General features: G+C 39.5%; 1 protein-coding gene across 3 annotated transcripts in view; it reads right to left on the reverse strand.

Annotated features, from left to right (window-relative positions):
- KDM6A (lysine demethylase 6A) overlaps window positions 1-21,002 on the reverse strand; it is a 109,258-nt gene that overhangs the window by 22,082 nt on the left and 66,174 nt on the right. For all 3 annotated transcript variants that reach the window (XM_079974486.1, XM_079974484.1, XM_079974485.1), the window contains 5 exons: window positions 19,406-19,510; window positions 16,994-17,389; window positions 10,543-11,318; window positions 2,041-2,170; window positions 527-632 (listed from right to left, as the gene is read on the reverse strand). In XM_079974486.1, the coding sequence (XP_079830612.1) occupies window positions 527-632; window positions 2,041-2,170; window positions 10,543-11,318; window positions 16,994-17,389; window positions 19,406-19,510 (1,513 nt within the window). The remainder of the gene's footprint in view (window positions 1-526; window positions 633-2,040; window positions 2,171-10,542; window positions 11,319-16,993; window positions 17,390-19,405; window positions 19,511-21,002) is intronic.

Genomic DNA, 21,002 nt, shown 5'->3' on the forward strand with positions numbered 1-21,002 from the left:
CATAATCAGCAGAAGAGCCCCTCAGGGCAGCAGAACTGGCTCACCATATTTTGAAATAAGTGACATAATACACATTACCATCTAAAGGCCAGGGGAGCAGAGCACTGTAAGTCCAGAGTCTAAAATTGTGTTCTGCAGTATTGGTTAGAGATCAATAAAAATTACTGAGCAGTTTGAATTTGCAAAGTTAGATAGGCAGTTGAGTTCGTAGAACATACCTTACCAGTTCCAGTTCAGTACATTTTTACTGTTTTATGCATTGGCAACTAAAAGACATGTTACCATAAACTATATGAAAACAAAAATACACAGACCAAGTGAGCTGTAAGTACTTTAGGAGCACCTCCACTTCTAAATATTTGTATTAAAGAAAAATATCTAAATATAGGGCCATGCAGAATTAAATCATACATAAGTAGACCCTTAAAAATCAATGGACAAGTCAACCGATTTCCATGGCCATACTCTGCATTTGACTTAGTTCAATACAGCCCAAACAAAGTAAATATTTCTAACTCAAACTTACCTAATTTAAGAGCTCCAGCAAGGCCACGTATTACAGTAACAGGATTGTTCGGATTTGTACAAAACTGATGTAAAGGTGGGAAGAAAGCATCACGCTTGTTTTCCAACTACAAAAGTAAAGAGAAAGTTCAGTATTAATGCAAGGAAATAGAATGCAGAGTAGTATCAGTCCCTTGTCACAATGCTTCCTAACAATTACATGCATCATGGCATGGTATTGCTAATCATAAGAAGTTATTTATAGGTTGCTAAGGATACTTCAAGAAGTATACTTAGATCAGTGCTTTTTTTCTAAAAGAATGTTTAGGGGTACTCTCATTTTGACTCAAGAAAATCGGGAAAAATAAATACAGTAAATGGACAAAAGTACAAAGACTCACAAAATGTTTAGGGATATGCGTACCCCTGCGTACCCCCAGAAAAAAAGCACTGGCTAAGATGATATGCAGAAAGCAGTAGCAGTTCATCATGCAACTGTTCTGCAATGATTCAAGATGTGTGCTCTCTAGTGTGTGGTTGTTTTTTCCTAGATGCTATAGAAAAAGTACTTATTGCAGTATTTAGAAAGTTACAAGGGTATGTATGTTATAGGAATATGTTGGCAACTGAAATATTTGTCAGAGACAGAAACAAAGAGATACATAATCTGAATTCCAGAATGTAAAATGTTAAGCATACAATGACTGCATTTGAACATTCTGCCATACTGAGACCAAAATGAGTCCAGCTTCATGAGACCTATTAGGCTCACATAATATTTTGCTTCTATTTTTGGTTTGTAATGACAAACTGTAGTTAGTTAACTGTAGTTAATGTCAAGTGTAAAGCAAGGGTGGAGAACCTGTTCCCTCCAAACGTTGTTGGACAAGTTCCATCATCCCTAAATACAAACAGTGCTTGTTGGATCAGCCAGTTGGAGTCTAAAACCATCTGGAGGACCACAGGTTCTACAACCCTAGCTTAAAGCAAGCCCACTTTGAACCATGGTTTTTGAAACTGAATGGTTTGAACTAACCATTGTAAATGTAAACCAAAGTTCTGGGTCTGGCTGTGTGGAAAGAGAGGCAGATCTGGGAATGCGCAGATGTGGGAGGAAGCTAGGCTTGTTCACAGCCTGCTAAACCATAGTTAATATCACATACTGAAAGATTTATTCCATGTTATAAACCTGCATTTCCAGGTGGTTTCCAAAATAGGTATTAAAATAGCGGCCAGGCCATGAGCCTGATGAGCTCTTTTTGTTCAGCAGAATTCCTATCCCTTTACAGTATTTGCATTTAATAAGTCATTTTGCTTTGTAAACCACTTTGAAAAGCTGTTTAAAATGCAGCACTGGGAGGTGGGTACAAGACAATATGTTTTGTGAAAAACGTTTTGATGAGTACTAGGCCCTTTATAAATCTAAAGGGTTTTATGGATTATAACAAGAGTATTTCTAGTAAAACATGATCAGCATATAGTCTTTTATTTTAAAAGGCAACAAAATGTTCTTACAACTGTCTAGACGATACTTACATAAATACTAGGTGTAGGTGGATTAAGCTTGTCCTTTGGCAGGGGAGGATATGGAGGTGGTGGTGGTCTTGGAGGAGGACATTTATCCAATAAAATGCTACTGTTAGATAAGCCATTTTTACCCAGATTCCTAAGGAGAAACAAAAACAGTTATACAAACACCTAATGAATGCAGAAAAATATGAACCTTTAATTACTATAAATACAATTAAAGTTCAAAAGTGAACTGATTATCAAGTGTGAAAAACACACACACTCTCTATACATATATATGAGCTTTTTATATTTGAGTTTAAAATCAATTTCAATAGCAGTTATCTGAAAAATAGATTATTAACTTGAAACATTAAGTAGATTATTGTCTCCATTTTAAAGGAGCATTTGTTCACATTGGGCTGTAGCCAATGTTAATTCTACTCAGAGTTGATGAACCCAAGTTAAGTCATGTCCATGAATTTCTTTGGTTTTTACTCTGAATAGAACTAATGTTGGATGCAACTCTTGGAAAGTTGGAAGACATCTAATTAGGTTCAGAGAGCATCAACATAAATATATTCAAAGGTATCAGTGCACTCAGAGGACTAGGAAACAGAGCAAAGGTAGATGCGTGCATCTAGTTGCTAAAAGCAAAGAGCTAACTGGGAACTTCATTCACCTCCCCATTTCATAGCCCAGAAGGGAGGGATAGAGAAGAACAGCAGGAAAGAAGGTAGATAGCAAAGAAAACAGCTATGTGACCAGTAAATCCTTGTGACAGAATTATACACATTCAAAAGGGTCTGCATTCATACAAATATCAGAGTTATGCCATGGCTGGGGGTGGCAGATAATTTGAAGTCCAAACCCAAATCTTCTCTTTAAAAACAACACACAGCAAAACTGGTACAGCTTACGAAAGCTGCGGATTGTGCATTTTTGGGTTGCGGACCGCGCCAAACGTGGAAGTACCGGAACGGGTTACTTCTGGGTTTCGGCACTCGCGCATGTGCAGAATCACAAAATGTCATGCACATGCGCAGAAGCGCTGAATCACGTCATGCGTGTGCACAGACATAGTGCTTCAGGCTGCAGAATGCGAACGTGCCTCTTGCACAGATCACGTTCGCAACCAGAGGTATGACTACATTACAATAAATCTATTAAAACTTTAAAAAAGGAGTAATTGTAGCCACTAACTATGGTCTGATCCACCATAGTAAAACTAAACTGTGGTTTAAAGGTGCTGTGGTTTACAGCTGCTGTGCTGCCAGGAGACAAGCAATGGCTTAGTTTAGTGTAATGTCTGAACCTGGTTCATGGTTTGTTTCTTTCCAAATAAACCTTGATTTTGTTCATGGCTTACCACTCATGGTTTCAAAGTAAGCTAAACCACCAATTTGCTACCAGGAGCATGACACCAGCAGGAGAGGTGGTAGAGTGAAGTGGTGCATGGAATGAACTCATGAATTTCAGCAGTGTGCTCTGGCTTGATGCACGACCACATTTTAAAGATTGTTTAGTTTGACTATGGTTTAAAGTGATGTGCAAATAAGCCCTACCGTGTTTTGCAGATCTCATGAGATAAGCTTTATTCAATTTCAGAAGTTTCATAACAGTATAGGAAATGTCTAGAATGATAAATATGCTGCGGGGTCTTTTTTGACATCTCTAGAAACATTCTATTTTTATAATATTTGATGTGAGGTAGTCAAAAGATTTAATTAAACAGCTGTGACTGCATATAGCAAAGAACAGATGAAAAAGAAGTATTTGGGGAAGGAGTAGTGGCTGGATGAAAACATCAGCATTACATTATTATTATTTACTTATACAAGCCAGGATTGAACTTTTAAGCAGATCACGATCAAAACACCCTTCCCCAACCTAGTGCCCTCTAGATATTTTAGAATACAACTATCACCAGCCCCATCCAGAATGGCCAATGGTTGGGGGTGATGAGAGCTGCAGTCCAACAACATCTGGAGGGCACAAAGCCGGAGAAGAATGGTCAAAAGGAAATCTTCCCTGCCCATATTCAATATCAAAATTCAATATACTGCTTCTCTCCAAAGCAACCCCCAAAGCAGGGGGTCCAATTCTATGCTGACTTTATGCTAACAGGAGATCATCCTGAGAACTGTCATCATCATCACCATCACCACCAAATCCCACCTTCCTCTCAAATGAGCCCAGAGAAACAAACACCTAGTGATAAAACAATAGAAACATTTAAAACAAATCCAATACAGATACAGATTGGGAAAGATCTCAGCTTAAAAGGCAACTGAAAAGAGTACGGTCTTCAGGAGGTGCCAAAAAGAGAACAGAGATGATGCCTGTCTAGTAGTAGTAGTGGTAGTAATAAGAATAATAAATCAAGGGGAGGGAGTTCCAAAGGCTAGGTGCCACAACACTGAAGGCCCTAGTCTGACATGGTGTGGATCTGATAAGATCTTCATCTGTAGAGTGCAGGGGGTCAATTTGGCACATAAAGGATGAGATGATATTTCAGATATCCTAGCCCCAAGCTGAATAGCAATTTACAGTCATCCCTTGGGTTACAGATGCTTCAGGTCGTGCGATTTTGGGTTGCGCACTGTGCCGAACCCGGAAGTTCGGGAACGGGTTACTTCCTGGTTTCGGCGCTCGCACATGCGCAGAACCACTAAATCGCGCTTTGCGCATGCGCTGAATTGCGACCTGCGCGTGCGCACACGCGCTGCTGCGGGTTGCGCACGTGCCTCCCGCACAGATCACGTTCACAACCCGAGCGTCTACTGTATACACCAAAAGCACCACCTTGAACTTAGTCCAGTAGATAATTGTCAGCCAGTGCAATTGTTTCAACAGTGGGGTAACATGCTGGCAATATCCTGCCCCAGCTGCAGCTTCTGGACCAAGCATCAAGAGCAGACCCACAAAAAGTGAATTTGAGTAATCCAACTCAGAGGTTACCAGTGCATGGATGACGGTGGTCAGGCAACCCTGGTTCATAAACAGCTGTAGCTGTTTTACCACCCAAAGCTGGCAGAAGGCACTAGCCACTGAGGTCACCTGAGCCTCTAGTGAAGAAGATGGATCCAGAAGTACCCCAACTACAAACCTGCTTTTCAAGTGAGTACAACCCCATCCAAAGCAGGCAACTGATCAATTGTCCAAAAACAACAATTTCTTTGATTTAAACACTACAATTCAATAGATGTGTTGTAAAATTTAATAATATTTATTTAATTCTGGAATCTATTGTCAGAATATATTAATTGTTAGAATATATTAATTTCTGGAGGGTCAGATATGCTAAGTGAACCAAAATAAAAATGAAAAGCTACAGAGAAAAATAGTAATTGTAATTATAATTATTCTTCTATTGGTAAGGTGTTAAGAGAACTTTGTTCAGTGCTTCCTGCGTTGTCTGTTAAGAAAAATTAACAAAATAATGTGTTGCCAAAAAAAAAAAACCCCTCAAAATAAGTTATCAGAAATAATATGTCTTGCAGAGAAATGTCAATGAAATCAGAATATAAAGAAGACCAACATTTAGTGTTATGAATACAATTTTTTTTTGCCTAAAATATAAAGCATCTTTTATTCCTGAAGAATCTTTGAGGATTTCCCAATTCACCTGGAGCAAATAACAATTGCTTCCAAGGGAGTAGACAAGTTGCAACTACACCAACCATTCTTCTGCCACACCGCTCTATCTTTTCTGTCTTTCCTCTTTCAGGCCATTTAAAGCTGCATACCAGACAGCAAGTGATATGGTAGAGCAGTATTGTAATAGTTGCATGCACTCTCCCCAACCCTCTCATCTTAAGGAGACAGTAGAACTGTGTGCATAACACTACAGTGACGTGGGCGGGAAGAGGATGAGAAGTTTGGGATGTGTATGTCTGGCTTCTGTTTAGTTATTTTTTAAGGCTGAATTAACCACAGTATTAACCACCTTTCTTCATTCCACTTTGTCAAGCAATATGTTATTTTTCTATAACTTCTAGAAATAAATCTGAAATCCTTTTAATCTTCTCGGGCCTTACAAGTATATGCAAAGGGGAAAAATGGGGAAAACAAATTATATTCAAGGAAGATAAATAGAGATGCTTAGAAAGGTTTTAACTCTATTAAATATAGTGTGAAATCCTATGTTCTGCTGCCACTCGCAAAATGACTGTCCATCCAGAGAAGGCATTGCCTAACTTAAAGGGAGGGGATGGGGGAATATTTTTCCAAACTCTGCTAACCTTTTCTGCTCCCTACACTTGTAAAATATCTGTTCTAGAAGGTTGGAGAACCCTCCAGAACAGTGTGGAACGTTGTAGGGAAGGTTGAAGGGGGGGAGGAGGAATTGAAGAACACCCGTACCCTGCTGGACTTCCAGTAATGGAAAGCCTCTGCTAATTCACAACTCATTCAGTGAGCAGAATGGCAGCAAAGGATTCATTAATCAACAACATATTAATAAGCTCTGTTGTTAAATATTTACTAATATACTGCTATTAAATTAATAATGGCCAAGTTATTAATTAGCTGCTGTGGAACCATTTCAAATAGGGAGGTAACATTTTAGATGATTGCAAGACTAACATTCAAATGGATTTTAAAGATTTTGGTAATCACAAGAAACAATAATAAAAGAATAAGGATGGGAAGGCTTGGAAAGTAAGGCAATACTGAGCCCAGTAGGGTTGTATCTATGCTAAGGTCCAATGTGTAGATTATATATTTGCTTACAATTCTCTTTCCATTTCCAGAAGTCACACCTTATTTTTAAGCAAAACAAAATATAAGATTTAAGTGGGATATTAACTAAGCCTCAGCAATGACTTCTATTAAGTTGCAATTCACAGTCAAGCTTTGAAAAACAAGTTCTTATGTGTCTAGGCTAAAACATATATGCTACTAATACATAAAACCCTTCACTCACGTGCTACTGAGGTTATAAATATTAAACATAAAGCTACAAAGCTACTAAATATAAAATGGAACACAGAGCTATATACAAATGTTCTACACAGCTTGTCTCGTGTGCAGATGGAGTTCCTGGAAAGCAACAGTATCTTTATTTAATGCACTATTGGGGGCATGGCAGTAAATGAAAAGGGTGTGTAACTAGTCAGAAATGAAATTTCACTGTTGCTAACAAGTTTGCTCAGCAAATTAGGAGTGCTATACTTTTACCAAGCTTGATAAAAGAATGCAAGGATATTAACTGAATATTTAAAATCTAATAAAACATTTTACCAATATTTATACTAGGAATTACCTGTAAATATTTTATTCAAGTATTTAATTGTTCTCATTGATTTTAAACTTGTTGTTTGCTGCCCCGGGCTCCTTAATAATCAATGGAGGGTGAAATAATGCAGAATATATCATAAAATGCCTACAAGTGGTAGCTCATGCTTCCAACAATATACAGTTCTCGTTAATCTCATCTTAATAGAGCACAGTGTAGAAAAAATGAACAGAAATTTAATGGCAAGCATCATTCAATGGAACATCTTTCAAATAAGAATAGGTTTAAAAGGACAGATTAAAAAGCAGAATACAGGTAGCAAAGGGATTCCCAGCAATTAAGACAGATGCTGAAATTCAGTAGCTTTACAACAAATCTTTACACATAATATACACGACTATAGAATTCAGTAACATGACATTAGGAGTCTTGTTGCACCTGCTGCTCTATGATCTCTTACATTATCGGTCAGTCCCCAACGCTTTTCTTCCTTCTCCTACCCTACTTTATATTTTCTTGTCCATTCTAATGTAAACAAAGAATATTGTAGCACTTTAAAGGCTAACCAATTTATTATGGCATAAACTTTCGTGAATTAAGAGTCCCGTTTATCAGATGCATTGAACATTATCCTTAGTTGACAGGAAAAGAAACTCATGGGTGCAAATTTTTAACCTCTCTCTACATCCATTAGTATTTATACCTGTCACTCAAGGATAACATTCCTTGAATATGATTAAATAGACGCTAATCCAAGAAAGCTTATGTCATAATAAATGTTAGCCTTTAATCCAACTTCAGGGTTCTGGACCCTCTCATTTCTAAGGCCCAACTGTGCTTCTGTAGTAATCTTCTTCCCTCTGTGTTACCTCAGATGGCAGGGAGAATGTAAAAAAGAGTAGAGGGGAGAGCACATTACATACATAAACACTAGGAATTTTTTTGGGGGGGAGGGGGGGTTGCGTATCTGTTAAGAGTCACAGAAAGTCAACACTACTCCCCTGCATCTTATAGTTGCAATTATTAAGGGACAGAGTAAAAGAGGACGACACTGCACACAAAAGTTCTGAAGCACTGTGGCAGCTACTGGGCAGGATCGAAAGAGCTAGTTTAGGGTTGACCAGGAACTTATATTTACCCAAGGGAATTTCCAATTTTCCTTTGAATTGAGGCCAACTACCCTTTACTATACAACTGTTAGAAGACATCTGAAGGCAGCCCTGTATTGGCAAGCTTTTAATGTTTAACGTTTTATGACGTTGCCCTGAGTGGCTAGGGCAACCCAGTCAGATGGGTGGACTACTACTACTACTACTACTACTACTACTACTACTAATTCAATACCACCCTTCCTGTGAAGATCACAGGACAGTTTATAATATAAATATAAAATAATATAAAAAACACAAAAAATGCATACCATAATAACAAGCAAAAACAATATACCCCAAGAATTCAAAATAGATGGTTTAATTGGCCAAAGGCCTGGGAGAACAGGAATGTTTTTGCCTAGCACCTAAAGATATGTAATGAAGGTGTTAGGCAAGCCTCCCTGGGGAGAGCAATCAATAAGCAGGGAGCCACTACAGAAAAGGCCCATTCTTGTGTTGCCACCCTCCAGATCTCTCGCAGCAGAGGCACACAAACAAGGGCCTCAGAGGATGATCTCCCCATATGGGGAGAGGCAGTCCTTGAGGCACTGTGGTCCTGAGCCATTTAAGGCTTTATAGGTCAAAACAAACACTTTGAATTGAGGCCGGAAACTAACTAGCAGCCAGTGCAGTTGGTCCAGGATCAGTGTTACATGCTCAAACTGTCTTGTCCCAGTGAGCAACCTGATTGCCCAATTCTGCACCAGCTGAGGATTCCAAACTATCTTCAGAGGCAGCCCCAGGTATAATGCATTGCAATAATCTAACCTGAAGGTTAAGGTAAAGGGACCCCTGACCGTTAGGTCTAGTCATGGACGACTCTGGGGTTGTAGCATTCATCTCGCTTTACTGGCTGAGGGAGCCGGCATACAGCTTCTGGGTCATGTGGCCAGCATGACTATGCTGCTTCTGGCGAACCAGAGCAGTGCATGGAAATGCCGTTTACCTCCCGCCGGAGCAGTACCTATTTATCTACTTGCACTTTGACATGCTTTTGAACTGCTACCAGCACAGAAAACAGAAGTTAGACTATCCTTGTTCAGATAGGGGCACAGCTCAGCCACCACCAAAGCTGATGAAAGGTGCTGCATGCCACTGAGGTCACCTGAGCCTGTAGTGACAACAATGGATCCAGAAGGACCCCCAAGCTGTGTACCAACTCCTTCAGAGGGACTGTAACCCCATAAAGAGCAGGCAACATCCAATCCATCTGGTCTAGGGAACCACACTCTTAGTCAGGATTAACTTCGGTTTGTTGGCTCATCCACTGCCTCATATGCGGATGTAAAGGAAGAGCATAGCTGGATGCCATCAGCACATTGCTGGCAACGTACTATGAAACACTGGATTACCCCACTCAGAGGTTTCATGCAGATGTTAAACAACACAGGGAATAAAATTGAACCCTGAGTAACCCCAAATGGTAGGCTCCATGGGGTCAAATAACACTCTCCAAACATCACCCTCTGGACATATATATCCATCACCCCTAATTTGGACAGCCATTCCAGAAGGGGACCATTGTCAATGGTATCGAAATCTGCTGAGAGGTAGAGGAGAATTAACAGGGACACATTTCCCCTGTCTTTCTCCCAACAGAGGTTATCATACAGGGCAACCAAAGCAGTTTCTATGCCCAAAATTGGATATTTGTTTATGCAATTCAATATGCCAGGCAGCAGTATGTCATACATAATTTGTAGCTGTTGTTCCAGGAAAACCAAACTAGAGATTCTCTAGAATAAAGAAACTAATTCCATGGCCCTTTGTTTCCTGGCCTTAATCTCTGTAATAGAAATCCTAGGAGTTTCTAAAGTCTGACAAATAAACATTTAAGTTCACTAATAGGTCATAAATACATATTTTCAGTATATACATTTCAAGCTAGTTATTGTTCCATATACCAACATAAATTTCATTTAATTCTCTCCCCCCAACCAAGTTATAGCTGAAGCTAACTTTATTCTAAACAACTTTGAAACAAGTCATTCTCAAATAAGATCTACAGTAGGTAAAAATTAATTTATAGTTACAGCTGAATACTTCAGATTCCTTTAAATAGCAACTTCAACCATTTTTTTTAAAATCACTTGGAACATAAAATTATAGATTTTCTTTTAGAGGAGTTTGATCACTTACCTGCATGCTTTTAGAACCTCTGCAGAACTGGGATATATTGATACCGACATTGATGGTATGATCTGGGGATTAGTCTTTTGAACAATAAGAGGAGGGTTGGTTTTTATGGGGCTCTGGGAGTCCTCCAACGCTTCTCCGTTAACTGCATGTCCACTATGAAGGCTGTTAAGGCTGGTAACACTGTTTGTGGTAGTCTGTTCAGTAGATTTTGGAGAAGGTGTTGCTGTGGAAATGGCTGAAGATGGTGAGGAGGCAACAGAATTCTCAGTCTTTGTATGAACAGGTGGATGAATGTTATTGATTTTGTCACAGGTTCCAGTACCCACATTGTTATTGGCTTTTCCCATCAACAAGGCAGAGAGCTGAGGATTGTCTGAACTAAGTAAACCTGGTGACTTAGAATCTCCATGGCTAGGGCTAGAAACAGCATCTGCCGTCACCTGATGGACATGATTAGGAAGTCCTTCTACACTGGCAGTGCTGTTAGGTGTCTCTCCAGAATGCCTGTTTGTGTCAGGCACTGCTGATGTGTTTCCTGAAGGCTTGCTCTCTTTGGTTAAGGTAATGCCTTGTTGTCCACCTGAGGTAGCAGTGTGAGAGGGGAGGTGATTGAGAGCAGCCCCCTGTGTTACTGAATTGCTAGGCATGGTAGGGTGTCCATTCTGATTTTGAATACCAGTGCCAGCTGCCTGGAGATGCTGGGAAGGCCCAGTGGAAGAAAGAGGTCGTTCACTATTAGGACCTGCCAAATGTGAACTCTGACCTTTGTGAAGCCCCTAAAGAAAAGAAAAATAGTTTAGTATTTAAATATCTCTATCTATAATAACAACCTTGAACATCCCTGGTTGTATGTAAGTTAAATACTTGCACAGAAACACTGCATGACAGAAATCAAATGTAATTTGCACATTTTCATTAGTTTTAAACACACATTTTCAAGTAAAAGGAAACATGTTGTGTGCTCACAAAAGCAATCTTGAAATTAAAATGTCAGTTGGAAGAAGCTGCCTTCACATCCCCAACCTCTTGCAAAGGGAGCTGAGACAGCACTACAGAACTAACTGTTGAACATGAAGCTCATTTTGAGAAGGGATAAGGACAGACAGCCACGTGCAAAGATCCCAGAACACTACATGGCATTAACTACCGTATTTTTTGCTCTATAAGACTCACTTTTTCCCTCCTAAAAAGTAAGGCGGAATGTGTGTGCGTCTTATGGAGCGAATGCAGGCTGCGCAGCTATCCCAGAAGCCAGAACAGCAAGAGGGATTGCTGCTTTCACTGCGCAGCGATCCCTCTTGCTGTTCTGGCTTCTGAGATTCAGAATATTTTTTTTCTTGTTTTCCTCCTCCAAAAACTAGGTGCGTCTTATAGAGCAAAAAAAAATGGTCTGGTGCGTCTTATGGAGCGAAAAATAAGGCATTAACTAGCTGAATGTACACTAGAAACTCAACTGTTTGCCTTGAGGGCAATTCTTATGTGCCATAGGCCACAGAGCAAGTGGCTATTTGCAAAATACATTAAATGATTAACAATACATAGCAAAGCAAATACCTTTAAGTCCCATCTATAAAACAAGTGGATTGCAAATACTGAAATGTCTTATCTCCCTCTTAGTTAGTAAAACCTAAGAGCTTCAAAAACTATGGATATTATAACGACCAGGCCTTAGCAAGACATTTTTGCCCCTTAGACTCAAGATCTGACATAATTCTACAACTTTACTTAAACAAGAATACAGTGGTGCCTCGCAAGACGAAATTAATTCGTTCTGCGAGTCTCTTCGTCTTGCGGTTTTTTCGCCTTGCGAAGCACGGCTGTTAGCGGCTTAGCGCTATTAGCGGTTTAGCGGCTATTAGCGGTTTAGCGGCTATTAGTGGCTTAGGAAAAGGGGGGGGAGGGAAAAAACTCGCAAGAACTCGCAAGACGTTTTGTCTTGCGAAGCAAGCCCATAGGGAAATTCGTCTTGTGAAGCACCTCAAAAGACGGAAAACTCTTTCGTCTAGCAAGTTTTTTGTCTTGCGAGGCATTCGTCTTGCAGGGCACCACTGTAATTGAGAGAACAACCCATGTGCCCTGAAATCTCTATATGGCCTAAAAACACCCTAGAAAATAACCTTTTCCATCCAGCTATGAAAAAAGCATTTAATTGTCAGAAATTTATAAATCTGAGGCAACCTAGCAATGAAGACAATATCTGGATTCATTCCAGTCCCTGTGAACTGGGGCTATATGCACATGTAAACAGCTTTGCTATCAAGAAATTAACATTAAGGCAATAATACACCCAACTAAGGAGTTCCAAAATGGAGAGATGCACCTGTAAAAAAAGCTGCATGGTTCTTTTATGATACTGAAACAGTGTTCTTCAACCTATTACCATCCAGGTGTTTTTGACTATAACTTTCCATCAGTTGCAAGCAGTGTGACCTGTGGCTTGATAAGCATTCTAGCTTTTCTAATGTGCAAATAACTGTTTAATTACTTGTTTATTAAGATTTGCCTATTTAATTATTAAAAGTTTGTTAATTATTACAAACTTTTGCAAATCAAGATACTTTCATATTCAACCCGTGCATAACCCTCTTTTTATACTTCCTCCCCCGATCTGTATCCTCTTCTCTCAAGCCCCCTCCACCTACTGAAATTATCTCCAAGCGATGTATTTTCCCTTTCAATTTCTTTCTTCTTCTTTTTTTGCCAAATAAATTTTTATTAGTTTCCCAATATTTCCCCAATTATAGCCCAATTATAACAGTATCAATTAATTCCCAATTAATACAATTATTGAAAACCAATTAATTCACTTTACTTAGTGGCTTCCCGCATGGTTAAAGTTTAGCCCTTCCATTTCCTACTGCTTTTTGGAAATGAGTCACTACCCCCCACCTTCATTGCTCTGTATTTGAGAGCCACTGAAGCAGGGATGGCAAAGCCTTTTGGCCTCAAGAGCCGCATGTAGAGTAGGCAGTGGGTTGTTCTTTAAGAGTTCTAAATTAAAAGAGTTTGTCTGCTTCTACTGTCATTCAGATGCAAGAGTTTGAACTGTTAAACTGCTGCAGCTAATATTCTTCCATATCATCTTAGCAAGGACTGCCTGGCATTGCCCAGGAATTCAAAGAAACTCCAACCCCACCCCACAAAAAAAAATGTGATTTTTAAATGGATAATGTAATTTGCAGTTTGGGGCTATGCCACAGTCACTGACACATAGCTCACTGCATCGAACAGCATACAAACACAGGCAAAACCGCCACCTTGGGAAACTTTGGAACCAGCATGCAAAACTGGGTGGTCACATTTCAGTCTGCCATCTTGTTTCAAAATGGCATCAGACATCCAAATATAAACAAGGACCACTGCCTCCACCTCAGGAACCATCATGCCTAGTTGAGTGACAATATCCCAGGATGCATCAAATTTGGCACACTTGTAACCTTTCACACCAAATACCTCAACAGCCCTTAAAATATTTGGAGGCATCCACATCAGCATACTTTGGACCCATCACACCCCAAACTGGCTGAAGTGACAGCCAACTCACATTTCAAAACCGATCTTGTTTCAAAATGGTTCTAAGCATCAAAACATAGACAAAGTCCACCACCTCAGGAACTCTCATGCCAAGCTGGGTGACAGTATCTTCAGAGGTAGCCAAACTGGTACAGGCTGGAACTGTCATTCCAAATTGGGTTACAATATCTTCAAAGATGTCTACGTGAGTACAACCTGGGTCCATCATGTGATGGTATCGTTGGAGGCATTAAAATTGGTGCAGTTTGGACCTGTCACACCAAATATTGGGTGAAGTGATACTTCAGGCCACCAGCTTGATTCAAAATGGTGCCCAGCATCCCAATGTCAACAAAAACTGCTGCCCCCAGCTCAGGAACCCTTGTGCAGAGTTTGGTGATGATATCTTCAAAGACGTCCAAATGTATAAAGAACAAATGGATAAACCACTTTACAAAATATATAATCGATTGTATGTATGATATTTTGCGGTGGGTTTTTAAAGCCTAATTGCTGAGGGTGTAGGTGTTGATCTTCTTGATCTTCATTTAGCAGCTCTTCAGAGTTTATGCCAAACAGCCTCAAACTGAGTCTATCGTAATAAACACTAAATTTGGCAGAAACTATTTGACCTTGACATAAAATCACATAAAAATCAGAAACAAAAGGACTTTGAGAGACGGAGACTAAACACCACCTTTAGTTCAATTCAAAGCTCTACTGCCTTTGTTACATTATTCTATGACTTCTGGTGTTGACTTCTTTGCTATTCCACAGTGTCTAGCCTCTTGGAGAACTGTCAAATTTAAGAGGCTAACACTCCATGGAATGTAATAGAAAGGCAACTAAGGTGGCTTAAAAATCAAACTTAAAATCAAACATGCTGGATTTTGTAACACACCCAGCAAAAGCAGCTACAGTGGTGCCCCGCAAGACGAATGCCTCGCAAGACGGAAAACCCGCTAGACGAAAGAGTTTTCCGTTTTGGAGGTGCTTCGCAAAACGAATTTCCTATGGGCTTGCTTCGCAAGATGAAAATGTCTTGCGAGTTCCTGTGGGTTTTTTCCCCTTTCCCCCCCTTTTTCTAAGCCGCTAAGCTGCTTATCCGCTTATCCACTAAGCCGCTAAAAGCCGCTAAACCGCTAATAGCGCTAATCCGTCAATGGGCTTGCTTCGCAAGAAAAAAAAAAGCTAGACGAAGAGACTCGCGGAACGGATTCTTTTCGTCTTGCGAGGCACCACTGTAATCACATTCATATGAGGAATAACAGTAATCAGGCAAAAGCAGGGCGGGAACAGTGCTACACAAGAAAGCTGCCTTCCGCCATGTTGAAGTCTAGCCTGCAAAACCACAGCAGGAAGTGATCTCCATTTTCAGTGGGGTTTGTCTTAATTGCCTTTAAACATTCCACACATACACACAAACACACAAACACCAATTGCATCCATTTCTACTCCAGGTGAGAAGAAACAGCGAAAATGAAAAATTCCACTCTTGAGGGTATTGCTGCTGTGATTCTTGCTTCCAGAGAACAAGTAGAATGGACCATGAAAACTGGATTGGGATTTGTGCTGTACTCTGGGAGAAGGGCTAGTTAAAGGACGAATGTTCCATATCTTCCATGGGTCACGTCTGGCTGAGAGATTTCAAAAGAGTACCAACTCTTTATTTCAGCTGTGTTGTTTCATGTGCCTGCTTCCACCCGTGTCTCACATGACTGTCACAGACAAGTCTTTTGGTGAGCTTTCTTTCCGGGGGGGGGGGGGGGGGGGGGGCTGCTTCTGTGTAATTCTTTCTCTGCAGCTTCTGGTCCTTCCTTTTTCTACTCTGTCCTCAAGAGGAAATTCAAAACCTCAGGGACAGTTGGATCCTTCCAGAGTCACTAGTAGTCTGTGGGAGGCTCTCATTGAAGAGGGGTGAGAGCTATTATGGTATGGTTTATTCTGAATGTGTGATATGAACCCAGTACTGAACGTGGGTGCCAATTAAATATGAAGATCATCATTGAGATTAAATTAATTTGTTTAATGAGAACACCTAAGAGATAGACAATGTTAATTTCAGAGGAAACTCTCAAGGTGTTCCAAAGTATTTCTAGATTTTTGTCCTGGTCACTTAAAAAAAACCATGGCTCCAAACTACAAAGATATCAACAATAGTATACCTATATGTTATGTAACTGAACAGTGTTGAATACCGAAACAATTTTCAACCATTTACTCTTTGCACAACTTTTTATAGCGCTTAGAATTTAATTGTTGTGCTAGTACCAGAAAAGCAGACATGCATGGCCAGTAAGTAACCTCTGTGATTAACCGCTACTCTGGTGATGAATTCAACACTACATTAAAGCCAAACATTTTAAAAAGCAAGAAACAAAGACAGCTGATAAAGATTAATTGTGAAACTAAAAACATATGACTATCCAGTACAAGTTATTACATGGCTAGGAAATACTGAAGCCTGGCTTTCCGATTTCAGAAAAACAACAGTGATAGTGCCAAGTATTTAACTAAGTACTTATGCTTTGTATTAATTGCTGCTTTTTTTTTTTTTTAGAATTAGCCTGCAATATTATTTCATGATTTTCCTGACAAAAATATTTATTACCAGTTCCTTATTGCCTTGGAAAACAAATCAGGATTAAAACAGATGCTATTTTACCAAAGCAATTAGTAGACCATATTATTTTTAAAACTTGCGATTTTATACATCAAGCATCTGTACAAAAATGAAATAACAATGAAACTTTTATAAAATAATTACACTCTATTCCATTCCATTCCCTTAAAATATATAAATAAATAGCTTTCCATTATAATGTGCAGATTCAAATGTTTTCTGATCTTTCTGACCATAGAATGTGATAAAAACCCTGCAAAAAATATATTCCTGTGCTAACATTCTGCTATACAACATAAAAAATATAGTGCGTACCTGAGTGGAGTTAGATAGTTGTTTTTTCCACGGCTCCTCTGCGCTGCTGGTCAGGTTTGTGCGGTTATGAGGTAGAGAGAGTGCGTTTCGCTGCAGGTAAGGCACGTTTCCATTACTTCCACTTCCTGTTATGTGATTATTGCCTATCAAAATAGTGTCTGTACTACCCAGCGTTCTTGCTGTGCTGCAGGGAACTGAGCCTGCTGGAAAGGGTCCATTTGCCATAGGCTGCCCAGGGCAGGTTGGACGGATTCCATGCTGCGTGATGTTAGGCACTCTGGTTAGAGCAACCTGAGGCTGCTGACCAGAGACAGAGTTTGTAGGCAAAGACGAGTCAGCTGTTGGCCCATTAGCAATTCCAGTAGATCGTACCTGTGCAACTCCCGTCTGCCTCATCTAATAAAAAGCAAGTAAAATATAAAGAATGTTAGCAGAATAGCATACAGAATCATGTATTTCATGAGGGGCTTTTTGGTTAAATAGATATGACACACTGAAACTATGATACTCAAGTAAATGCTCTTAGCGGATGTAAGATTTTCTTCTGATTCCTGTGAATCTGTCACAAATGGCGCGTCATACATTACAAGCAGATAGAGTGACTTATTAATAGTGCCATGTTTCTGTTTTTTTCTCTGAAATAGCACATACATTAAGGGTTAAAAGGTCAGAAGATCATTTGTGAGTCTTTTATAAGCAAAAGCTTCAATTTGCTAATATGTGTGCTGTTCATAAGTCATCTATGCACTTGTAACACAAGAAACATGGAAACCTTGCTTTAGCTACATTACGCACACACGTTGTACTCAGGTGCAAAACAATCTTATATTCATGAGTATTTGTGAACATTTGATGCTTCTTTTTCCAAGGAACCGGGGGGGAGGGGGGCATCATTCCTGTCAAGTAGTATAGAAAAGTGGTCAACATGCAGAGTTGGCATTAAAACTAGAAACACAAAATACATAATAAAAACCAATTCACATGTCTAAAACAATTAAAAACATGATCAATAATTATTGCTTATTTTTGCTAGATTTTTATTAACAGTGCCATCAGTCAGCACAAATAACTAAAATCAGTTTTGCCCAAAAGCTTTCTGAAAAAGCACAGCATCAGGACCTGGCAGACTCTCAGAAGGCGGCATTTCACAAAACTGGCAGCCTCACCAAGAAAGATCTGCTCCTAGTAGACATCAATGAAACTTCGTTCAGCACTGGCAGCTGGAGCAACGTCCCCAATGCCAGGGTATATGATGGGGCACATATGAAATAAGGTGGCCCTTAAAGATACCAGGTGACAATAATTTAGGGCTTTAAATGTCAAAACCAGCTCTTAATATTGAGCCCAGAAACATATGGATCTCACCCATACTCTACAAGTGGAGAAAAGGGGGAGAGAAGTGATAGCATGTAATAAAGGAGCATAATAATGTATGCTGTCTTACTGGTCCTTTCCCTTCCAACAGAGGGAGTCTGGAGAAGTCTGAGACAGTACATACATCATCATGTAATAAATATGATTTCAGAGGAGAACAGTTCCTCAAAATGATTGTTCCAGTCTGCTGGTAGGAGCTGCAAATGAAATAGTTCTCTTTCAGCATTTCCACTTAGACACCATATTGTATCATATGGTGAAGGAAGTCCCTGACCTCCAATCCAAGAAAAATTGAAGATTTCTTTGTTTTTATAAAATTCTCGATCAGTTCTAAGGACTGAGTTCACACATTACGCTAGTCATATGGGTTAAATTTCACTGTCTGAATGCATGCTACTATATCAATCATTGTGTGATTTTACTGTATTTTTGGTTTTTATGGAAGCCGCCCAGAGTGGCTGGGAAGGCCCAGCCAGATGGGCGGGATATAAATAATATATTATTATTATTATTATTATTATTATTATTATTATTATTATTATTGCAGGACACTAACTAATTGCCATATTCATCTTAGTTGGGAAGCAAGACGTTTAACACTAGTTAGAAACCTTCTAACTATCACTTAGTGGCTAGCATGTCTTCAACATACACATTTTAGTAAAAAGAATGTCAAAAGTTCTCACTGAATTCACAGAGCTCTTGAGGCATGACTATGGGTTGCATCCAACACTTGCCTATGCGCATGTCAATGTACAGACTTCCACTAGTGCAAGAGACCATCTTTTCCTCTCCCCTGCAGCCTCCAACACACACGCCACTGTTGGGAAATCCCCTGAAACAGATTTGGGGGGTGCAGAGAGCTGCAGGGGAAAATAAAGGAAGGGAAAATTCTTGTTGTGCAAGGAGAAGTCAGCTCCTTCAAGACTGGATTCCACCCTATGACTTCTTCAGCTTGTTGGCAATTGTTTGGAAAAGAAAAAAGATAATTAAGACAGGATATGTACAAAACAGAAACAAATGTTTTTTTGTTGGCACCTGCTGGTGTTGCTGCATCATGACACACTGACTCTCCAGCTGTTCCAGCAGAAGTTTCTGTGCTGGATTTAAATTATTTCTATTTGCACGCAGCTGGTCCAAGTGCTAGAAAATAAATTTTAAAAAATTACTTAGGCCCCCTGCATAAGTTTAGATTTGTTTATAACAATTCACGTGACAAAAATCTTCTGACACTATCTGTTTATCATTATATGCACCCCATTCAGTCCATCAATTCCTTTCCTTGAAACAAGTTGTACTAAAAATAAACAGATACACAACCTACTCAAATTAAGTAAACCATAGATAAGAAATCAATGACTACAATTCCCATCATCTTTGACCAATAAATTCTTATCATACAAGCAGATAGTGAAGCCTGGGAAAATTCATGCTATTTTGTGGGCAACAGCACATCAGTTGCGTAAGCACAGTGACAACTGTTGAGGGCACTTATTTATTTCCCAAATTTATTCAGCAATTCTCTCTAAAATTTCCCTTCCTTTGGGAGAGAAACAATTTTGTTGTTGGGGAAGGGAAGCAATAGCTACAATCTAGCCCTCAATGAGACAAAGGCTGCCCTAGGCTCTGACTCTGAATAAGGAAGAGAAATGCATGAAGTTGTGGATATTTATTATACAAAGCAAGTGTATTTTGTTTTTAAAGCCAAAACACAGTATATAACTATTATTGTCCTGCTACACATTCAACTATATTTTACCATGATAAAACTGTAAAATAAAGCAATTTTTAACAAAAAGTTCTACAAAGTGTTTAATAGTTATACCAGGGATAGGTAACACAGTGAATTCCATATGTTGTTGGACTCCATCCCCCATCAATCCTGACCATTGCCCATGATGCCTGGGTCGGATGGGAATTGTCCAACAACATCCAAAGTAGGGATTGCCAACTTGACACCCCTGAAGGCTTCCTTGGGGCCCCTGGGCATGTGACCCTCATGTATTGTTATAGATTTGAGAGGGAGGTGAATAAGCAGGCATTTTCTTTTCCCATCATAGGGCTTTTCTGAATGGGGTGGTGATGATTGCTCAGGTATACACTGTGTGTGTGATTGAGAGAGATGCACTGCAGCAGAGACAGAGAGCAGGAGATGTATTTGTGGTTATGTATAAGTGAAGTGCGTGTTTATGAATGAGAAAGATGCTGGTTTCATCTATCATCTGTAGGTGTGAGTGTATGCAAGAAAGAATGAGTGTGGTGTGGCTACCTTGTATATTCTTCTTTATAAAGGGGGGCGTTCCTTATTATAAGACAGCAACAGCATCATTTTGTATGCGCGTACATCATTATTGTGCGTTTGCCACAATCAAGACATAGCTTTCCACAGGAAAATAGTGGGGATTGGGAAGCAGTAATAACTGCACTCTCTAAAATTTTGTAACTGGTGCTTTTCAAAATTCAAAATGTGCCTTCTGGTCCAAAAAGGCTGTCAACCTCTGATCTAGAGAGCACCATGTGCTGCTCATGATTTATACAGTGCTTTAGGGTGATCAGTGAAAGATAAAAATAGGAAAAGTCATTTATATAAAACTGCAAATATTTTAGATAAAAATTATGAATTAAAAGGAAATAA

Source organism: Podarcis cretensis (genome assembly GCF_951804945.1).
Source record: "Podarcis cretensis genome assembly, chromosome: 4".
Lineage (NCBI taxonomy): Eukaryota > Metazoa > Chordata > Lepidosauria > Squamata > Lacertidae > Podarcis > Podarcis cretensis.